The sequence below is a fragment of the Haplochromis burtoni genome, unplaced genomic scaffold, assembly GCF_018398535.1.
Source record: "Haplochromis burtoni strain Fernald_Lab_line unplaced genomic scaffold, NCSU_Asbu1 Contig_135, whole genome shotgun sequence".
NCBI classification, from domain to species: domain Eukaryota; kingdom Metazoa; phylum Chordata; class Actinopteri; order Cichliformes; family Cichlidae; genus Haplochromis; species Haplochromis burtoni.
Genome location: NW_024582496.1, coordinates 1,098,580 through 1,120,930, shown reverse-complemented (window position 1 = coordinate 1,120,930; position 22,351 = coordinate 1,098,580). Strand labels below are relative to the sequence as shown.

The 22,351-nt window shown below is 39.6% G+C and overlaps 1 protein-coding gene across 1 annotated transcript; it reads right to left on the bottom strand.

Moving 5' to 3' along the window:
- Positions 1-961: 961 nt before the first annotated feature.
- Positions 962-21,119, bottom strand: lingo1b (leucine rich repeat and Ig domain containing 1b). Its single transcript, XM_005930798.3, has 2 exons — positions 20,798-21,119; positions 962-6,027 (listed from the first exon to the last, which is right to left on the bottom strand). The coding sequence occupies exons 1-2, from the start codon at positions 20,807-20,809 to the stop codon at positions 4,168-4,170; spliced, it is 1,872 nt and encodes a 623-aa protein (XP_005930860.1). The 5' UTR covers positions 20,810-21,119; the 3' UTR covers positions 962-4,167.
- Between the last annotated feature and the right edge of the window lie 1,232 nt (positions 21,120-22,351).

Genomic DNA, 22,351 nt, shown 5'->3' with positions numbered 1-22,351 from the left:
TCCCCACACACCAGGAGCACAGCAGATGATCGACAGCTGAAGTGTAGATTATGTTAATTGAGCTGATGGAGGAGCAACTTATTATGTTGCTGCAGGTGCAATGAAAGCTTCCCAGCATGTGATAAACCTAAAATTCAAAAGTGAGAGAGTAACAGAGAAGCAGCAATGAGCGAGAGAGATAGCAGACCGTTTTCCCATCATTCTCAGCTAGCTTGGTCCTCTATTTGCACTTGTGTTGCGATAATTTAACAAACAATTGCAAGCAAGCAAGCAGAACTTTTTGACATAACAAGCACAATATATACCTCCACTTTGTTGACCCTTTTCTGTTTGCTCTCTTCTTGCTATATTAGCTTTGCTTCTATCAAGTGTACGAGTGCCCCGCTGACAGTTTATAGAATAAGCATAGAATAACATTCACTATATCCACCTGCTGCAGCTATTTCAGTCAGTACTGGAAAAACTTTGTGTAGTGAACTGGATTGGTGCATCCCTAATACTGTTTTCTTTAAATCATTCATTCACAGTTTACTCAGCCATATCATCCATTTTTCTCTGCTTCTCCACAATTTGTGAGTCGATTTTAAGTTTCAGTGATTACTTGGTCCAGCAATGTCTGCCTGTTTACTACTTGTCTCTTTATAAGCCACAGTGGAGTTGTAATTCTATAAAGTCGGGCCTGCAAGTTTCTCTTGCTTGAAATTGAGGTATAAATAAAATTCTGTCCTTTAAACGCTCTTTCAAACCAGCTACTGGACAGCTTCCAGTAGCTGTCATGTTCCTAGTGCAGCTGCAATAGACTGTGAAAGTGGAATAAAATCTTCATCAATCATAGTAGATGGCCAATTTTGGTGTCAGCCCATCAGAAATGAAGAAAATGGGCTCCATCACAGACACACTATTTTAAACTGGTGTTGAAGAGTGAGGTTTTTTGTTTTGTTTTGTTTTTTTTTTGGGGGGGGGGGGTTCTGCTGAGATCAAGAGGAATTCAACAAAGCCATTGTATCTTGGGATGCTTTGTGCGTCCTTGAAATTCCTTTCTGCTTTTATGAGTATTGCTGCCTTATAAGGAACAGGTATTGCTGAGTTTCGTGAAGCAAGTCAAATGCTTATTATCTGTTGCACAGATGCAGCATAAAAATATATGTTCATTTTTTATCTCATAACAAGCTTTTAAAGCACTGTAACGTTCCCATTAATGATATGCACTGCTGTGCGAATGGCAATGATTATCAACAAGAATTATCATCTTAAATATGCGCCTTCAGGAAATGCTGCATTTTTTTTTCAAGCGTAATCCCTCCTTACAGAAGTGGTAATGGAAGGAGAAGTTATTGAGATGCTTTCTTATTAAGTATTTTAATCCCGACTGCCCTGGAACTGCTGCAGTGACATGCATAGATGTCATAAAAGGAAAGCACTGCCACTACAGGGAACAAGCAGGGCTGATGGTTGTGTTGCCAAAGCCTCATTTTAACCTTAGTCTTCTTTATCCTCATCAGCATTACAAAGGCAAAGCGTAATCTGTATTTTTTAACCATGAAAGTTAGAGTTCAGTTTGTTACCACTCTCAGTTCTTCAGAAAGTATCACTCTACTCAGTAACCTTTAGCAACTTTGTCTGAACTTTTTCCATCTGCCTGGATATCATTATGATCATAAATGAATAAAGCACATACCCTCTTTAAATTTTTGAAGATGCATCACATGAGTGGAATTTTTATTTCATGTCATTATCAATTTAAACCACTGTATTTTTTTACTAACCCCTCCACAAGCAAACAAAAGATGCTCGTGGACTTTGAAGTGGTTGTCATTTTGATCAGATGGGACAAAACTTGATGTTTTCAGGTTTTGAGTTTTTTATTGTTCTGTCAAACTGACACTCATATAAATTTCTGTTTTGGGCATCTGTTGTGATGACTATCAATCATCAAAAATTGCTCATGACTGCTTATGCAAAGAAAAAAATATGACCGGCTTAACATTTAGAATTGCGACTTTTGATCAAAGTAAACTTCTTCAGTGCGCTTCGTGTAGCTGTGCATTGTATGACTTGGAACTTTGCCGCATAGTCATGCTAACAGTAAACCTTAGCATGAAGTTCAAAAAGGCAAAAGTCTGCTTGAAGAGAGTGAGCTGGGATGACAGAAATTGAATACCATGGTTTAATCGGGTATCCCATTTTAAACATGATCTTGCTGTGGCATGCCTTTTAATTAGCAGTGCACAATTACATATACCATGTCTGTGAAAACTAGAAATTTATAGGCCATGATATGGCACTAGTTCTTAATGCACTGTAAGATTTTATGGGCTTTTGGCACCCACCAACATCAAACACCTAAAAATGAAGTTGTATTCTATTATCTAAAAGTGCTCTACTGTGTGCCTCCTACAGAGACTCTGTAAAGATTGTTTGTAGCATAGGATATAACTCATTTGAATTCATTCATAGTACATGAGGATAAAATAAACACTCCATAGTATAAAATGTTCTTTATTTTAATAGAATTTCCATCTGTCCATCTGTTCAGTCAAGTATATTAAGAGTTAATGAACACATTATCTTCAGAGCAGACGTCAACTGTGAACGTAATTAGACAATGTAAAATCCTTATGAGGCATAAAGCTCCATTTTCTACCAAAATACTGAATATTGTTCAGCTGAATGCTGGAAAATGGGTACTTAAGGCAACAAATTAATAATGCCACCGCTTTTCATATCTAAGGTGACAATAAAATCTCAGGACTTGGATCAAATGTTCATGACTCTTAAGCTGCCAAATATGTAAACCAATAAACTTTTTAACATTTGATGATAAATTGTTACTAGAGTAATGTGAAGACAGTCGTCAAATACCCTTCTTTTTCAGTTTAGTTAAATTAAAAACTGGTTATTTAATCTGCTCTTTAGATTTTAATATGTTCAAAACCCAGCCATCAAAAGCATTCATATTGTGCCATAGCGTAATGTACAAGGAAGAATAAAATACAGGAAAAAATATGTATACCGCAACAAGTCAATACATTTAATGACAAACTTCCTTTTATTGGCTGAAAGGAGCACAAACTGTGGCTTATTTTTCTTATTCAGTGTGTTAACATGCACACTTCTAATTTGACCATCACCTGGTAAAGGAAACACACCAGGTATTGAAACTTTCTGACACAGTAAAAATGAGCCAGTTCACAAAAATGACTTGTCTGTGACAATTCATTGCGACGCAGCCTAGCATTTGAAGTGTTTAGACGTGGCTTCTAAAAGGAAAAACATAGCAGAGAACACAGGGAAAACTTCAAAACACAAATTAATGATTTTGGAAAATAGTTAAAAGGCCACAGCTCACTGACACACAGCAGGTGGTGAAGAACGCTTACTTCCTCTGTCTCTAACCTGCCAACTGATTCTTAATGATGTTTAAATTTCACAGAAACAGGATATAAAAATGTGCTTTCTGGTAAAACTACAACGTCTTTGTCCTGATATGACCTTCTGATTTTTTTTAATACTTACTGTGTGTAAAAATGACTTGCTTCTTTATCTGTCAAATTTAGCAGTGTTGACTATTCTCACTTTCTTCTGTTTTTTCTGGATCTCTAAAATTAAAAATATCCACGTCTTACTTGTCAGCTGCTAGTGATGGGACAAAAGGAAGCAGCTTTCAACTTTGCCCTGTAAGAAGGAGAACCTGGGCTCTAATAATGGGTTACTGTGCTTTGTTTATCCATGAAAGCAGAAATCAACAAACAGGAGCAAGATGCTAACAACAAGTCCTTTTTCTGCTGATAGAAGGACCTGCAGGTTAATCTCCCAATCCTTCCAGATAGTAATCCCTCTATCTTGTAAACTGTAGTCCATGTGCTTTGTTTAAAATATTGCCTCAATTTTGTTAGACACACAAAATTAATGAGTGCATGTTAACATACTGATTGCGTATTGCCAATACAAATTTACAGAAATTAGAATATTTCAAATTCAACACGTTTTTTGTTTTGAAAGATTCAGTCCCTGAAGTAAAAAAAAAAGAAAAAAGTCTAGGGTATATAGTCAAGATGCGTTTCTGCTGTGCAATTTCTATCGCTCATAAAGAGAGTACATATTTGAAGCAAGTATAGTATGCATCTCGACTGCAGTTTGTAAGCTTACATGATGTCCTTTTGAGGTTCACATGATTTTCATGTTGAACTGCACCGGTGCCTCAGTTGGGCTGGCCTCCTCTGTTTCCTCTTTACGTGGCACATATTCAGCCTCTATACTTGACTTTGTATTGTCTTTCCCTCTACTCCAGAGGAACAATATTACAAGACAGAAGAGGACCACTCCAAGGAAAGAGATAAATCCCATGGTGGTTGCAATAATAAGTGTCTTTACATCAAATGGAAATGGAACTGTGGCCCGGGTCACATTAGCACCTTCATCACTAGGCTGGTTGGAAATGAAGGCAAATGTCTTGTTTGGTTGGTGGGGCCAATTCGGGGAGTAGCTATGCACAAAAAGGTGAGCAGCTTTGGTGTCGTTGCCTGCCGCATTGCTTGCAATGCACGTGTAAGTGCCATTGTCCTGGATTTGGGCGTAACGCACCTCCAAAGTACCGTCATTAGAGACAGAAAGTCTTGACCTCATCGTTTTGGTAGTGATGTATTCCTTTTTCGGGGACAGCCACATTATCACAGGAACTGGATCACCCTCGGCCTGGCAAGCAAAATTAACTGTAGTTCCTTCGTCTACGTGGCTTTCTTGAACCTTGTAATCCTCGATCTTTGATTTTTTGCAGTTGAAGTAGTCAGGAGGGAGTATGTCTGGAAAATCCTTAAACTCTTTTCCTTGCACAACCTCTGGTGAAGCACACATTGGCTGTTGCCTGTTGAAGTTTAGCCTCCATCGCCGACGGAAGACCCAGAGCAAACGACAGTCGCAGGCCAGTGGGTTGTCATACAATGCCAGTGTCTCCAGGTTTCCAACTGAATGAAAAACAGACTCCTCCAGAGTGCTCAAGGCATTGCTGGATACATTGAGTACACGGAGGTGGTTGAGGCCTTTGAAGGAGTAGGGCTCAATGGCAACTAATTTTCCACCAGCCAAATGAAAAGCCTGGAGCTTCTGTAGATTGAACAGCTGGTTCCCTTCCACAGTGCGAATGGGATTGAAAGACAGATTGAGAAAACGAAGATATCTCAGGTGACTGATAGCTTGGTAGGGGATGACAGTAAGATTACAATTTGTGATGGATAGTGAAGTGAGATTGAGTCCGAACAAGCATTTTGGGGTCATGGTATCCAGAGAAGGCATGTGAGATATCTCCAGTACTCTTAGTCGATATAGCCTCTTAAAGGAGTAATCCCTTATGACAGTGACGTTGAGATAGCGTAATCGAAGTGACAACAGGTTATGCAAATGGCTAAGGGCATCAGTGGGCACTGAGGCCAGATTGTATCCCTCAATATTGAGACTTTCAAGGTTGCTGAGTCCGTGAAATGATCGGGGTGAGATAAAAACGAGGTCATTGTCACCAACTTCCAAAGCCCTCAGGTTGTACAACTCCTGGAACATATAATCGAGCAGAATGACAATTTTGTTCTCACTTATATCCAGCTGGGTGAGGTTGTTCAGGCCTGTGAACACCCCAAGCTGAATAAGCTTTAGCTCATTGTTGCGCAAACCGAGCGTCCGAAGGTTCATGAGGTTGCCAAAAGCCCCAGGCTCAATAGAAGAAATTGCGTTTTCGTTAAGTTGCAGTTCCTCCAGCTGAGGATAATTAATGAACTCCTCAGGCCCCAGGGTCTTCAGGCGGTTCTTGCTGAGGTCTAACAGCTTTGTTTCAGTGGGGATGCCCTCAGGAAGACTTGCTAGTCTCCGCCGATGGCACACGACTGAACGCTCCTGAGCGTTGCAGTCACATCTGGAAGGGCAACCAGTGGTGGAGCCAGAAAGGACGGTGCCCAGCATCAGGAACAGGATGGGCTGCCAGCACGCCACCAAGTAGCTGTGCCCTCCTGCCTCTCCAAACACCATCCTACTGCTTACCTGTAGAAACATGGGAGGGGGGGAATGGATTTTAGGAATTAAAAGGTATGTGTATTTGCATAAGTTTACATTTGTCTTATAGTAATTATCAACTTTTCATTAAAAATAAAGAAAGCACAGTAACACTGAAATGTTTTCCTATATAGAAAAGGAAGTGTTGAAATCCCATTCACACTATGTGGGGCATATTTTGTCTCCTTTTTGCAAAGTCAGTGGAAATCACAGTTTCACTTGTATGATTTTATCTGCACAGCTTCACAAAGATATAAGCCGCCTACCCCCTTTTCCTTGCGTATAATTTCATTATAGTGACTTTCCTCACAAGTAATGGAATTATCCAATCAATAAAAGGGCTTGGTCACACAGTGTAACAATCCTGCTGTGCTTCTGTCTTCAGAGTGCGCCGAAGACAATTACTGCAAATATTAGTGACACGTTGTCTCTCCACATAGACACTTTTTTTTTTTAAAATCAGACAAAAATGCTGTGGTACATCTTTAAATGGCTCCCCCAAACATCCCATGCTGTTGCTAAGCTGTTGACCTTGAAGTGATATAAAACAGAGATTGCTGCCAAGTGGTGATAGATAGAGAGAGGAGGATTGTCAGAGGACTTTAAACCCTTATTTGATTTTGACTCAGGGGCACTTTAACTTGGTAAAACTTTCAAGCTCTACTTCTCACATCAATCACACAATTTAAGTCACAGCTCTATCTGTGGGATACAATCTTCAAAGAGCCTCATTCAAAGTGATTTTGTCATTTCATTTCATTGGTGGCCTCACCTCTGTTTTGGTTGATAATTAATCCCTTATATTTGAATGGGGAAGAAAAAGCATCTAAGTGCCTAAAGTAGTAGTATACTCTAATACATTTGAAGTAGGAAATAAAATTTCACATGATTATCAAATGATTAAAGAGAAATATCTTTGTGGGGGTTTTTTTCTTCTCAAAAGTATGATAGTTCATTATGAGAGGTTAATAGTCTGTGTCTTAATATTCATCATGTTGTCATAAGATGCTGAAGATGAATAAGCGTTCCAGATCCTGTTCTTACCACAGAACAATGTAATATGAAAATGCTTCAGATTTTCTGTGCAGTGAATTTTGGGACCTGCCCGACTATCTTAACAGGCAGTAACAGTTTAAAAAAAGAAACAAAAAAACATTCAACTTTTTATTGAAGCTCTTTTTTCAGCGTAGCAATACAAATTGCACCTCTTATTTAATTAAAATCATGGATCTGAGGCGGCTTGGATTGTGGTCTGAGTAGCTCCAATGGGAAAATAATTGCAGCCTCCATTTTCACTTCCTCCAGAACTGTTCATTCTGCTGGCTGCTTATGTCAGACGCTATGGGCGCCAGTCCAGCATGTATGGGGATTTGTAAAAAAAGAAAGAAAAAAAAGAGTGAAAAAACATGCTGCCAGAAATAGAGGTCATCCAATTATCAGATCTGATATTCATATTTTTTTCCCCACTATTATGCTGTTAAAAAACTATTCTTGATAAAGTGAATTCGTTTAAAGTGGCTTTCGTGCAGTCGCCTCTTTCTGCAGTCACCACTCTGTGTTCTGTTTGATTGGTTACGAATCCCAAATAATAGCCTTTCACTACAGATGGCTAAGGGCAAAGAGCACAGACTAGAGCGAGTGAAGGTAGGCTTCACAAATGTACGTAGCCATCAACTATAGCGATGCAGATGTCAGGTATAGCAGTGCATTCTCATCTCAGGGCATCAAATACTGTTATTTTGATCACTGATATGACAAAGATATGCACGATGTTATCTGTGCTTTTAGACTTGAGTTGTTGCAGTATTGAATGAAGAGTGGTATTATTTTTGTGTTTTTTTTTTCTAGGTGGTATCTAAAATAAACTGAACAAGAAGCACAACACACTGGAATTCTGTTATTTTTGTGGGCTACACAAGCAGATAATGGAATATTATATGCTATGCTTATGCTAGCTGCTACGCTAGCACAAGATGTCCCTTAGATAAACATGCTTTTCTAGAATTATTAGCCAAAAATAGTGCAACAATTAGTTTAAAACAGCGGTCCCCAACCCCTGGGCCACAGACCTGTAAATGGTAAATGGCCTGTATTTGTATAGCGCTTTACTAGTCCCAAAGCGCTTTACACAACCAGTCATCCACCCATTCACACACTGGTGATGGCAAGCTACATTGTAGCCACAGCCACCCTGGGGCGCACTGACAGAGGCGAAGCTGCCAGACACTGGCGTCACTGGCCCTCTGACCACCACCAGTAGGCAACGGGTGAAGTGTCTTGCCCAAGGACACAACGACCGAGACTGTCCAAGCCGGGGCTCGAACCGGCAACCTTACGATTACAAGCGAACTCCCAACTCTTGAGCCACGATCGCCCGGCTCCATGAGTCGTTTGGTACCGGGCCATGAGAGTTGAGGCTCGGGTGTGAAATTTATGGTTGTCAGGGTTTTTATCAGTTTTTATCATTATTATCTTTTATCGTCAACTCAGTTTCCCTTGGTCTCTTCCCGTGTGTTATGAATAAATCTTCCTTATTTTGGTACCAGTACTGATTTTATTTTGTTGTATTTATCTGCGACACCTTAAAGGCTGGTCCGTGAAAATATTGTCAGACATAAACCAGCCCGTGGGGCAAAAACGGTTGGGGACCGCTGTTTTAAAACATGATGTTTAATGAGCAATACAAGCGTCAGAACAGCAAATGATCAAGAAGAAAAACAAATGTTTCCACTAGATAAGAAGAGATAAGCCTTCTATACTGGAAGTCTCACGTTTCTTCTGCCATAGTTTAGTCATTTAGGAAGAGACACGGAACAAAGCAATTAACATAACCGCTTCCATTACATGTTCCATCATGTGAATTTTGCAAACTTTAAACATACATGATCATTCACAGCTATAATCGCTGATAAACTGACTAAATATTTGAAGAAAACATAGAAAAGCACATACAAAAGGACATAAGGAGTGGCAATTTGCTGAAAAGTGACATTTCTTCAGGTTAGCACAGCATGCACATATCCAGCTGAAGTAATCATTATTAGTCTCGTTTCTGCTATAAAGTCAAAATGAATTAATTTGGGCTTTCTGTTATTCAACATTTTGACAAGACTGTAATATTTTGCAGCAAAAACATCAGTTATTAGTCTTAATTACTAAAAACTGATATTGGTAACAGCTGTAAGTAATAAATAAATAAATGAAATGAAAATAGGTTAATCTCTAGACAGAATGGACACTTATTACTTGCATTTACAAATTGACTGCACGTAGCCTCTTACAAAACGTTGGCAAAATATGTTCTAATATGGACAAGCTACAGTGCACTGCATTTAAACCCCCAAATCCCATTTATAATGTAAGCACATGTTTAACTTTGATCCACTGTGTCAATTTCTAAACCTCAGATTGTAGTGAAATATTATCAAGACATAACGCGATTATCTGTTTAGCCCCAAATATGAGTTTAATCTTGTCGAGAATATGAATGAAGATGAGGTATGCCGATGTCGCTGCTGATCGAAAACAAGCAAGCTTGAATGCAGCCGTGTTTTTTTTTTTTCTTACTTTTTAACCAGAGTATCATGCATAATTTATGATTCAGCGTGTAGTAAGGGCAAGGGTACTATCTGTGTAATCTGGCCTTACAGTCCATATCTACTCACTGTATCACCACCTCGTTTTGACCTTGAGCTGGAACTCTGGAAACAAAAGCTGGGAAATAAACTCTCATCTGCAATCCTTGTTTGTAGTTTATAGTCTTTACATGTTAGCGTGAGCTTTAAAAAAAATGCTCTCTCCTTTGAGAGAATTTTATCGCTTGATCTACTATTTCACATAGTCTTTGTCGTGACCCTGATTATTTCCATTCTTTTTTTGAAAGCATTGTGTAGGAGGAGAATATGAGTGGACAAGCCTTTTCTCTTCTGCCCTTTTATGACTGCTTGCATTTTTCTCTGCGGACCTCTCACCCTGTCACAGTCTTCTCTCAAAAGCATGTCTGGGCTCACCATTAGTCTCTTGTTGCCTTGAATCGCTGCATCTCCTCTCTTGTGGTGCTGTGTGGTTTGATATAGGGAAAACTGAGAGAAATGTGTGCACTGCTAATGGGTCACTGAATGTCTCCAAGTAGCATACAGACAAATGACCTATATGCATCAGTGCATACATGCCCTTTAGCTGTTTTTAGTTATTGTTAAGTACCTATTGTGTGGCATAATGTTAGAAGGTCTGTTGTAGTATTTACATTGAAAGGATGCTTCAGTGTTTTAAATAGAATGGTTATTAAACCTGTTCTACTTTTTTTCTTCTTTAGAGGTGGGTAAAATACTGTCAGTTGTAGCATCAACGTATTTGGCTAGATTTGCTAGTTTGTTTCCATGTTTCTAATCCTTAAGTATATAAGCTTGGGTCTTCAACTAGAGCTTGAGGATCCTGTGGAGTATCTTTGCTGTTCCTAGAACTGCACTCTTCTGGAGCTGCATCTATCACTACAGCCTTCTTCCTCTGCTTGTTCAGCACTACTATGTCCGGTCAGTTTGTCTCTATTTGGAAGTCCCACAAACTCTTAGCTCGATCATGCTCAACCACCCTAGGAGGCCTAGGACTTCCAGGGCATACTCGGCACAGATCTTCCTGTATACTATGCCAACCACTTGGTCATGGTGTTCCATCTATGCCCGGCCTGCTAGCACCTTAAACCCTGCTGTTTTATGCTGGATAGTCTCAGGATCATTTTTGCACAGCCTACACCTGAGATTTAGCTTGGTGTGGTAGACCGCAGCCTCTATCGTTCTTGTGCCTAGAGCTTGTTTCGGTGCTTCCATGATGCTTCTGTCCCAGTATCACGGCAAACTATGTAATGGACATGCCAGTCCACCATGTCCATTTCACAGTTTGCCTCTTAAAAATGTGAAACGGACACGAATGCAGAATATGATATCGGGGGAGATAATATATTTACAGCCACAAAGACAGTACATTCCAGTGTCCTTAATCGCCAGAAACGATTAAGCTGGTTGGCTAATGTGTATATACATGTAAATGTGTTAGTAATGTCTGTTCAAATGCTATCCCAAAATATCTTATGTTGGCTTGAAATAAAATATCTCCCTCAGTTGTTACTTCAGCTTACTGCAACTTCTGCATTTGTGTACATTTCACATTTTAGAGAGACATTTTGCCATATTGGGATGCATAATCGGTGCCTCTCTGATGTCTTTCATTTTAACTTTGGTATTATTAATAATAATGATAATAATAATGGATTGCATTTATATAGCGCTTTTCGGGGCCCTCAAAGCGCTTTACAATTCCACTATTCATTCACTCTCACATTCACACACTGGTGGAGGCTACAGTTGTAGCCACAGCTGCCCTGGGGCAGACTGACAGTGTTATTGGTAGGATTTTTAACAACAGCCACTTCTTCTATCTGCCACTGGTACATGCTGTGTAGGGGCCTCTCCTTGCATGATAGTTCCTCTTTTTGCTCCTCTTCTTTCTCAGGTTTCTGCTGCCTGAGATACTAAGCACATGATCAGTTGTTGCCATCTTACTGATGTACTCATGGATTTTTGTCGTTTCATCCTGGATAGTGGCTCTGAGTGTGTGTGTCTGTGTATGTATATTCTCAACAAAATATCTCTAACTAACCTGGATGCAGGTTTGGTGGTGGTTAGCTATCTCTAGCTCACTGCTATCTTAACTTATCCATAAGGATACGCTTATAAGAAAGATCCTTGTGCAGTCTTGGACTGCTCGAGTTTCTTTCTTTTTTTTCTGCCATCTTGAATCACCAGCTTGAGTTTGTAGACTATATTCCTTAATATAATAGATGATTTTGCTTTTTGCACTTATTGATGCACCTGCATTATGGACACGGATGACGTGTCTATATTTTCAACATAGCAGAGAAGTGCTGTTTATTGATCCATTTTTGTAGAAGTGTTTGAAACTGTGATTAAATTAGAGTTAATGTCCTCTTCTGTGAAAGTTTGATATACTTTTATTCAAACCATACTCATGTAAAACTGTATTTAGTTAAGCCAAATAAAGACTTTTGTTTATTTTAAAATTAAACATAATTTATCTTGTTCAGCTCTCATTTTTCAGTGCGTGTTCTCAACAGTGTTTTACTGTTGGGTGACCTGTAGCTTTGATTCTGCTTATTACTGCTGTGAACAATCTGCTTATTAGCATCCTTTTTATATATAACTTGTTTAGTGGCAAACATATCCCAAACAACTTTTGCTATTCTGCAATTGTTTAAAGAACAGCAAGAATAAAAGGAAAAAGCTACAGCTCAGAAGCAATAAAATAAACACATAGGATTAAGAAATAAAGATTGCCTCCGCTGGCGCGTTTGTGTTCAACTGACAATAAATTGAAAGCAAACATTTAGACACCAAAAAGCAAATAAATAAGATAAGCTTATGGGCTACGTGGAAGTGAAGTGTTTGTGGGAGATAAAAGCAGACATGTCTTTTAGACTATCCAGAGACATATTTTACGAGTGTGAACTTCACCTGCAGTTCAGTTTGTGATACCTTCTGTGTTCTGTTGCATACTTTAATTATCGAGACCAAAGGTTCTTCTGTCATTAATTGAATAACAAAATCAAAATGAATTAAAATTAATTGTAATTAATCAGTTTACACATAGCCCAAAGTTCAGTGATTCATGATTAGCATGGGAATGTTTAAATGGAAGCATACGCTGATAGCACTGAGCCTGACATGATATTCATTGACCAGCAATAATATTAGAAGAAATACTTGCTGGGTGAGCATAAACATCTCAAAAGTATTTTAGAGTAAATGTTGCCAAATAATCAGCATCCTCCAGGAGTCAGATACGAGATATCCTGTGAAAACAAATCCCCCACAGAAAGTCAAAGGTAACACTCCCTGCAAACCTAAAAAGAAACTGCATAGCTTGATTATCCACCATGCCAGGAAAAAATGCTTAAAGAACGACAAAATAGTTCAGTGCATGGGAACTACCCTTGTTGACATGCAGAAACACACCTAGGTCAGCAAACTTGAGCTTTCTATGTTTGACAGAAGTGTACTCTCGGTCTCAGATTTTCATGCAGAAAGGCATTTTTGCCTCAGAAGTTGCTTCAATGAAGACGTTCACCCCTGTGCTAAATTTTGGTAAAAGACTGTCCCAGGAGGAGTTTAGGTAATTAAAGTGATCACTGAGCATGACATCAAAATGCACAAAACTTTTCCAGGCAACGGTTCATGCAAAAAGTAAAGTGTATTTAGAGTATGTATTAACCTGAGCCAATTTTATGTCTTTGTAATGCACAGTAAATCACCCACGGCTTGCTAAACCCGAGACAAAAAGTCCTTGCAGTGATACTTTAAAGTTCCAAAGGGACCTACACTCCAGATCTACCCCATAATCCATCATAACAAGTAATAAGAAGTCAAACAACTGCAAAATCCATGACAGTAACACCTGGAACTTTTTCTCAGCCAACTGGTTTCGTGGAGTACTTTCGTGGAATTTTGGATATTCTGGGTCCTTGATACTAGTCTAAAACCTAAATGTGTTTCTCCAGCAAATTCGAGCAGGGACTGACACTTAAGCATTCATGACGAATACCGTAATTTTCAGTTTGACAGGTGACACTATAGATTAATGGCCTTAAAGATGGCAAGGGACATAAAGCGATCACAGCAGCATGTTCTCTACCGGCAACTGTGCCTAATAGAACAGAAAATAAAGATGTCTAGGCTTTCCATCCAACTCTGTCTATTGTGGGGTACCTTTACTACACTCTGACCAACACAGAATTTATCCAGACCGTGGCTTGTAGTGGTGGTCGCAAGCCAATAAATATATATTTAATACATGTGCACTTCTAAATCCTATTTGTGTCATCACTTGGCTCAAATCAGACATAGTATGAGAGCCTAAAACTAAAAGCAAACATTTACCTTTCCATTTGCAGCACAATATACCAATAATTCATGCAGTCTTTTAACAGTGCTCACTTTGATGCGTGGTGCTTTTGATCATGTATGCTTTACTGCTTCAAGGGATGCCCCTTGAAGCACCTCATCAGGACCACCACTATGCTCAAAGGCACCCCAAGGGTTATGGCCAGCAGCAAGTTTGCATAAATTGCATTGTTGCAAATGTTCATCCACTACACTGCAGATCTGGAAGTAATCATCTATAAGGCCTCTGTGATCCTGTGTGGTCAGTGGACGAGAGTAACGTTATCACTTTTGATCTTAGTGAACCCTATTCAGTGGACCCTTTATTTATGCTAAACACCCACGGATAAAGACTATTTTGTCTACTGGTACCAGTATTTTCTTGATAATGAATCAAGTCAGGTAATTTTTATATAAAACTACTTTCGGCTTAATGCCGATTTGAACCCATGAAATTACATGAATTGAGCCCCCCACACACCACATTTTGACACATCACAGTGTAACAAGCACTAATGATTAGAGTTCAGTTCTGTTTATTTTCATTAAGGAGCTACTGTTTGGAGTCCAGGCTTGGAGGTATGTGCAAAAAGGGAAATCTAAAGCGCTCAGATCTGAACCTCCACCTACATGTCACACCCTGAAGAAGACTCCTGCTGAAACATGTGGGTGTCAGTCATGCTTGAATAAAAGCTTTTTTTCATGCTTTTATTCAAGCATGACTTTTATTTGAGGTATGTGTGAATAAAAGCTTAAGTTTTACTGTCTTGGTTTCTGTTAACCTCAAGGTTTGCATTAATCTGACTGATATTGCAACAGTGGTGTCAGACTTTGCTTTTAAATATTACCATTAGACATTTCCCAAAATGTTAAACTCCTACACTAGAGTGTGTACAAGAAGGGAGCAGGGCTGTTTATAGGAAAACTAAAAATAACTGGGTCATGATCGGTTATGGAAAAAATGACTTGGCTGAAACACATGATATAGATTTAGAATTTCATTTGAAATAGCTGATTAAAGACATAAAACATGAGATCGGGATGGCAATCATAAATACACAGAATTGTAATCAACTGTTATTGTACACCCTAGTCTCACAGCAGTTTGTGAGTTCCTTTAATCTATTGATTTCCCTACATTATATTGTGTCCTTAAAAATGATTTTTCATGAGTCCACCGTCATGCAGTGTGTACTGATTACAAGGCAAGAAAAAATATGGATTTGCATGCTGAAGGCTGATGATAGAGGAGCAAGTTTTCTTGACTTTAGACAATCCAAGTTCAAATCAAACATTTCACATGTTGTTAGTGTTAGACATCAAAAATTACCATTTGGTTAGTTTTAGAATAAAATAGGGCTTAAAATACAGCAGTTGTCACATTTTGTAAAACTTTGTATTTTTGGTTGGCATGTTGACTCATGATGCTGTGTTGATGGTCCTGTCGCGAAATGTTTCCTTTTGAAATGGATTGCTTACAAAATCATGCTCACTGACACCAAAAAACGTAACAGCTCATTTCTCCATATCCATGAGAACAGGCGGAAATGTAATATATTAACTTCCAACACTGCAATTGCTAGAGGGGTTGATTTGAATTTTGCTTTGTTGGAAAAACAAAACAGAACAAAACAAAAAAACTGTTTTGCAGAATTGCTAGTTTACGGTCAGTTATAAATACAGCTGCTGTCTGAAGCAGCCATTTGATTCAGAAAGTAGACTTGAAAACAAAAAGTCATAGCTCAAGAGCCTTCAAGTACTTTGGTGTTCCTATGAGTAATGTGAGCCAATACCACATTGCCCAAGGCTGACCCATGGTTACTTACTCATTCTGTATGCATCTGGATTCTTTACTTCTAAATGGTCCATTACGTACCTTCATTCTGGAGTTGGCTTGCCCTTTTTTAATAAGTGTCTTTGGGTACCTATATGTCTGACTGGCTTTACCTAGCACTCTACTCTCCAAATGATACTCTGGTCAGGTACCTTAAAATCAGTGTGTGGGAACTTCTGTGCTAGAAGCTTTAGAGCTGTGAACAGCTGCCTACAGCTTTATGGGCAGGCCAGTGAGAGCCAGAGGGACACAGGCAGACAGGCTGATGAACCAATACAATTAACTGAAAGAGAATGAAAGCTGCATACAGCGCTGTTCGTTCTCATTTTACAGTGTCATTTGATTTTGTGCTAATATGGAAAATGTCATTTAAGAGAGATTTAATTTGCTACTTAAAGACATTTTCCTTATATTTTTTATCACATTATTTTAATTGCTAATTTCATTTTTGGTCTCACAACTGATTATTTAATAACGTTAAGAGCTAATCACATCTTGTTTGACTTTTTCTGGCTTAATAGCAAAATCAGCGAGATCCACAGCGAAGGCTGATTTTAAAAAAAAGATCCTTTCCAGGAAAGAAATCTAGAATATACTTAACCTATTACATGGTATTGCCATGCAGATGGGTTTCTTGGTTCAGCGGCAGTCTAACAGTAGTACTACAAAAGAGGTTCTTTCTTCATTAACACCCATTCATCCTGAAAGTCAAGTAGCATGAGCTCGAAATTACACAAACCTTTATCCCCTACCCACCATTTGGGAATATAAGATGTTTGGGATGAAACTGAAAAGAAAGGGCTAGGTGCCATGCTAAAGGCATTTTACAGCAGACAAGCCTCTTATAGGCCATCATAGAAGGCACAATGAGAGATTTTGAGAGATTTTCTCACAAAATCACTTGGGCAAGTGGATACAGTACAAATATGAAGTTAGAGTGCCTTAAGATTCCAGAGGCTTATCTGTTCACTGCCCTAGTCCTTACAATTCTAAGATTACAGAAATATAGATCAGTAATCCACTGTCCTGTTTACAATGTAGGAAAAAAGACAACTGGTTTCAGACGAGAAAGATTTTCTCTGTGATCAATTCCATTAATTCCGACTTCATATCGTTGTAAGCCATGTTATACTTGGGCTTGAGGCTGCCAATATGCAAGAAGATGAAACAACCTCCGTTCTCCATCCTACTAGCCCCTGACTGGCTCATATTTTGCATAAAGCTGTTATTATCAAATTTAAATGAGGAAGGCTGCTGCAGAGCAGCAGAACTGTGACCTTCTGAATATATTTGTAGAACGCAAATTTGACTATCCTGTGAGAGATCTGCCTTTGTCTGTCACCTCTCCATCCAGCAGACACTGTATAAACACGTAGTCTGACAGTCTTCACCCCAATCACTTCTGCAATTTCGTTTTCAGTGTAGCTGATGATGCCCATTATGCAGCAGCATCTTCATTCACCACGGATCTTGCTTTAGAAAATGTTTTAATAGTAACACCCTAGATGTTTTCTGGCTGTTTTCTGGGACATCACAAATGAACTGTTATGTGGAGGAGTGCCCTGATTTTAGCTGTAGTGAAACAGGCTTTCGTTTGAACCCAGTATCAAAGATCAGAAAGAAATGAGGCATCAGTGACCATACAGAGGCTTTAAATAAAAATGTAACCATTCACGAAGTGTGAGGCCATTTGTGGCATAATGGTCCCTTTTGAATGTGCTTGCAAATATAGCTTAATTGTAACTTTATCCTACATATGTTTTCTCAGCTTCTTTAGTATTTTATTTGAAATGGGGAAAACTGTAAATTCACTACACAACAAACAGCTTAGCTTTGATGATCTGCTCTTGATCTTACTGTCAGAAAAATAGCTGTTTTCAGGATTATATACACATGACTACATCGCAGATTATTAAACATGTGATAACGTGGAACAAAGCAGTGTGAAAAAGCAGAGTCTCTTTGATTGTGCTTATTGGGTTATATTTTGTTTGGAATGGAGCAGATTGTAGCATGTGTGCTGCTCTTGTCTTTATTAAGGCAATTTTAGGGGTTGTAAGGGTAGCCAGTACTGCCCAATCTAATATATCAGTAGCTGCCTGGGAAGGAGAAATAGTTGGAAAAGAAGAAAATATGCTCATTACACATGTATTTGTTGTGGATCGCAAACAAACATAAGATATCTCTCCCTTGAAGCTGTGTACTTGTATGAGATCATAATTTTAAGGAGGTGCTGCAGATCAGTAACATGTTCCCCTGAAAACATTTATACATATTACCAATAAAATATGCCAACTTGTAGGTCTAAATGATTATTTTGGCTTGTTTGCCTCTGACTTCACTGCAACCAAAGTGCCTTTGTTGGCTAAAACTAATCAAAACCGTGGTCCCTGGAGTCAAGGTGTTGGATTCCACCATCTACTCTATCCACCCTTCTGCATGACCAGTGTGGTAGTGCTTCATTCACGCACTAAAACATCGCCCCTGAAAGGAATCCGGCCAGCTATTTTGCCAGAAGTAAATCAGATAATGCTGGAGAATTTTAGAAGCATTGCTTCTTGGTAGCACTTTATTGTGTTTTTATTGAGATGTCACCATAAAGCAAGTTTAGAGTCCTCTTTGTGCATGCATCATGTTTTAATTATAACAATTCTGTGCATGTATTGATACACAGAGTAACATTGCAAGTTTGAGAAGAAGATCCAAAAATTCTATCCACATTTTTTGATCTCATACCAATAATTTTAAATATCTACTGAATGTACCCTGCTCAGTAAATCCAAGTTCCCTGTGGCTGTGATAGAGCGACGAGCATCTCAGAGCCTATGTGTCTTTTCACCTATTAAGTCATATGCATGCATATGTCTGTCAGGTACTCTGTCGCTGCCTTTAACGCTCAGAGACAGGAATGTAGTTTACAGTTAATATGAACAACTAAATGAAATGACTGATCTGATCAATACAACCTGTTAATGGCAGCTACACTGTAAACAATGCTTAAAATAGTTACTGATTTGAGGATTGGTGTCACATTATTATCCCTTGCAACCAACATCAAATCCTTATTATTTAGTTACAAAGAGGTTTGCCTGCAGTCATATTGTTTTCTTAGTCACGTCATAGTCCTTCCATTTTCACCATCCTAGTAAATAAAAGCTTTTTTTTCACTTAGTAAGGAAACTGTCTGGAAATGTCTTTCTGGTGCCTTATCTTTTTAGACTCCTAAAGCGAAGGAAGCAGCTAATTGTTTTCTGCTTTAACTGTTGCTTTGGATGCTTAGCTAGCATCTAATTTGAAATGAAGCACACATTATTTCAGTGCGACTGGCTTCCACTGGTTTGTCGTGTTACCATTTTTTTATGGCTGAAATATTGAGTCTCTCATTAAAGCCTGGGCCATTACTCAGATGGCTTGAATAGCAAGTCTGACACACGCAGGTGCCTACAGAGTTAACAGTTACAGCTGTTTCATATCTGGGCTTCACAATTTAGGCACTGAGGTATTACAAAAAAGTTCTGAAATGTGCAAATTTGTCAATCACTGTTAATTTCACTGGAATTCAGGACAATACTAAAGTGTTGCTATACAGATAGAATGTAAACGTATATGATACGCAATCTGTGTATTTCACAGCACAGTCACACAGAGTTACATACTCTGGCAAACAAAACAAGCTGATACTGACAATATGTGGCATGGATTGCTGAATAACTGTGTGAACAATAGCAGTGACAGATTCAATCACCCAGCTGTTCACCAGCTATAATCAGACATCTCAGTCCTAAACGTGCCTCGCTTATTTCACTTCATCAAATTAGGCTTGAATACTTTGAAGCTGCGGACGTGCACACAGTGACAAGCATAAATATCAACCCCCACCCCCAACCTCAAAAGTAGAGAGTCAAATCAGCCACTCTAACCTGATTACAGGGACCCAATTAAAAGCTTTGTCTAGCTCATAAAATGTTGACGTGAAGAGCAGAGCCTATCAGCCCATCACTCAGAGATTGTCGGGGGTCTGTGGCTTGGAGAGGTTGTTAGCACTGTTGAGAACAGAGAGGAAGAGTCGTCCCCCCCCCACCCATACCATTGCTGTCTGCCTGCTGAAGCGTTGCAGCCATGATTACGAAGATGCAAATATAACAGGAAATAAAAATTAAAACTGAGCAATCGTTCATTTGACCTGCATAAATAATCAAACAAAGTCACCACCCCCCCCCCCCCCCCACACACACACACACACACACACATATCCCACGCCCACCCTCTCCATCAACACTGCCCGCCATCCATCTGCTGAATGTAACCTGTGGCAAATCAAGCACCTGCATAGGATCCCTCTTTTGCCACTGGAAATGGCCAACAGCAAACTGCTGCCGAGAATGTGTAAGTGTCAGTCTGGATGAGTTTATTGGCATTTGAAGGAACACGAATGCAAATGAGCAGACTAGGAAGCAGCAAGAAAGCAACCTGGCAGAGCACAACACACACTCTATTGCTCAGATTCACACCTTTATTTGGGCTCTAAAGAGCCAGGAAGCCAGGATATATGAGTTGGATTTGGGGTTTTGTTTTTTTATGGATCCATCCAAACTCTCAGAGTATAATGTGTTCAGTGTGCACTACACATTCATATACACACACCATGGGAGATATCTGAGCTTCATATTGAACAGTGAGATGTTATAAGCACACACCATATGTGTGTGTGTTCCCTCAGTACAAACCCAGATTGAACAGAAAAACAGCAAAATGAAATCCATCTGAATGACAAAGCACAAATAACAATTGGAGTTCTCCTAAGAGTAAAATTCTTATTCTTTATATCCCCCGCCACATTTGCATATGATACACAGTTTTATTCTTGACATTAATTTGCTCCCTGGCGATCCTCTGGCCCCACCACTGCACCATAATAAATCTGATCCAATGACTCAGTGCTCAAAGCCCACCATAGAGACAGAGTACTTACCAGGACTGTCATGCAGAGAATTCTAATTCAGGCAGCTCCATGTTGCCAAGGAAATTCAAAATGCCTCCAAAAGCATGGAGACAGGGATGCAGGATTCAAGACAGGCTAGATTCAAATGGGAAAGAGGGATATATGCCGAGATGTGAATCCCTTGTCTGAGGGGCATTTGAGAAAATGCCTCCGTCCTCTCCAGATGCGCTAAATCCGGCAGCACTGATAGGCTGACATGTAAACACACAGGCAGCTCTGCTGGCTCACACACGCTCACATACATGCTGCACCTAGCAGAGACAGAGAGGAAGAGGGAGGGGCAGCTGATGAGAGAGGTGGAAGGAGGAGCTGCAGTGCTCTGGGAGAATGAGAGGCTCAGAGCACAGGCAGCGAGGGGAGTTGAAAAGAAATGGAGAGAAATGTTCTCTGATTGCACTGGCAGCATCTCCTTTTGATTTTTGTTTACCGTACTTTTCCTATTTATGGAACGATCGGAATGATCTGGTTAACTGAATTACAGGGTGGTGCGTGAGAGGCAGAAATTCAGAGTAGTAATGACAGAAGAGGAGGCTGGAGAGGGAGAAGTGTTAATATATATATTTAAAAATATGGATGAAAATAAGGGGGGAAAGGAAGGCTTTGGTTATGAAGGGGAGGAGGGGGAAAATACAGGGACATAGGAGTTCATTTTTAGCAGTATATGCAAATCTCTCCTGTAATGACAGGCAACTTAAGACTTTTGAGGATAGGGATGGATAAGTTTCTGTTTTCAGGATTCCTTGCCAAAGTCGAGGATTATTGCCACCCACAATGCAAAGTGAGGTAATCATCAGACAAACTCACCTTTGCTGTGAGCACTGAGAGTTGGGGGTAAGAAGCAGCGGCTTAACGGTGCTAATGGGTATATGGAGCTGGCACACACATGCTGGCAGTGCCAAGGAGGCTCCACAGTCAGGGAGTGTTTACGGGAGATTAGAAGGCTCAGGATTTAGTGGAGTGGTGGTGGACATGAAGGGCTCCTACTGAATGAACCGTGTGACAAATGCTGTAAGTGTTAGAAAAGGAGACTTATGATTTATTGTATACATTGATTCTGTATGAAAAGGATATAGTTTCCATTCAAATACTTGAATTTTCTGTTCGGGTCAGGCTGGAGCCCATCCTAGCTGTCACTGTACATCCTGAACAGGTCGCAAGTGCTAACACAGAGATTCGCACTCACGTTCACACCTATGGCCGATTTAGAACAACCAGTTAACCCTAACATGTTTTTGGACTGTGGGAAGCAGGCAAATTACCCAAGAGAGCCCACGCACACACAAGGACACCACCCTAGCCAGCCGGTGGATTCAAAACAGAGCCTCAACCTCCCTTTTGCTTTAAATCTGTTAGACAAACAGCAGTACACGGAGCTGTAGACAGCCAACGGTGGTACATCTCGGCCGTACAATAAAGCATACGGAAGGGAGAGAGAATTATTTAGACAGTTGGAAAAGGCGACGCACTCCGCACCAATACAACATAAAATAAATTTATGGCTCATTTTGCCAACTAGCAGCTAAT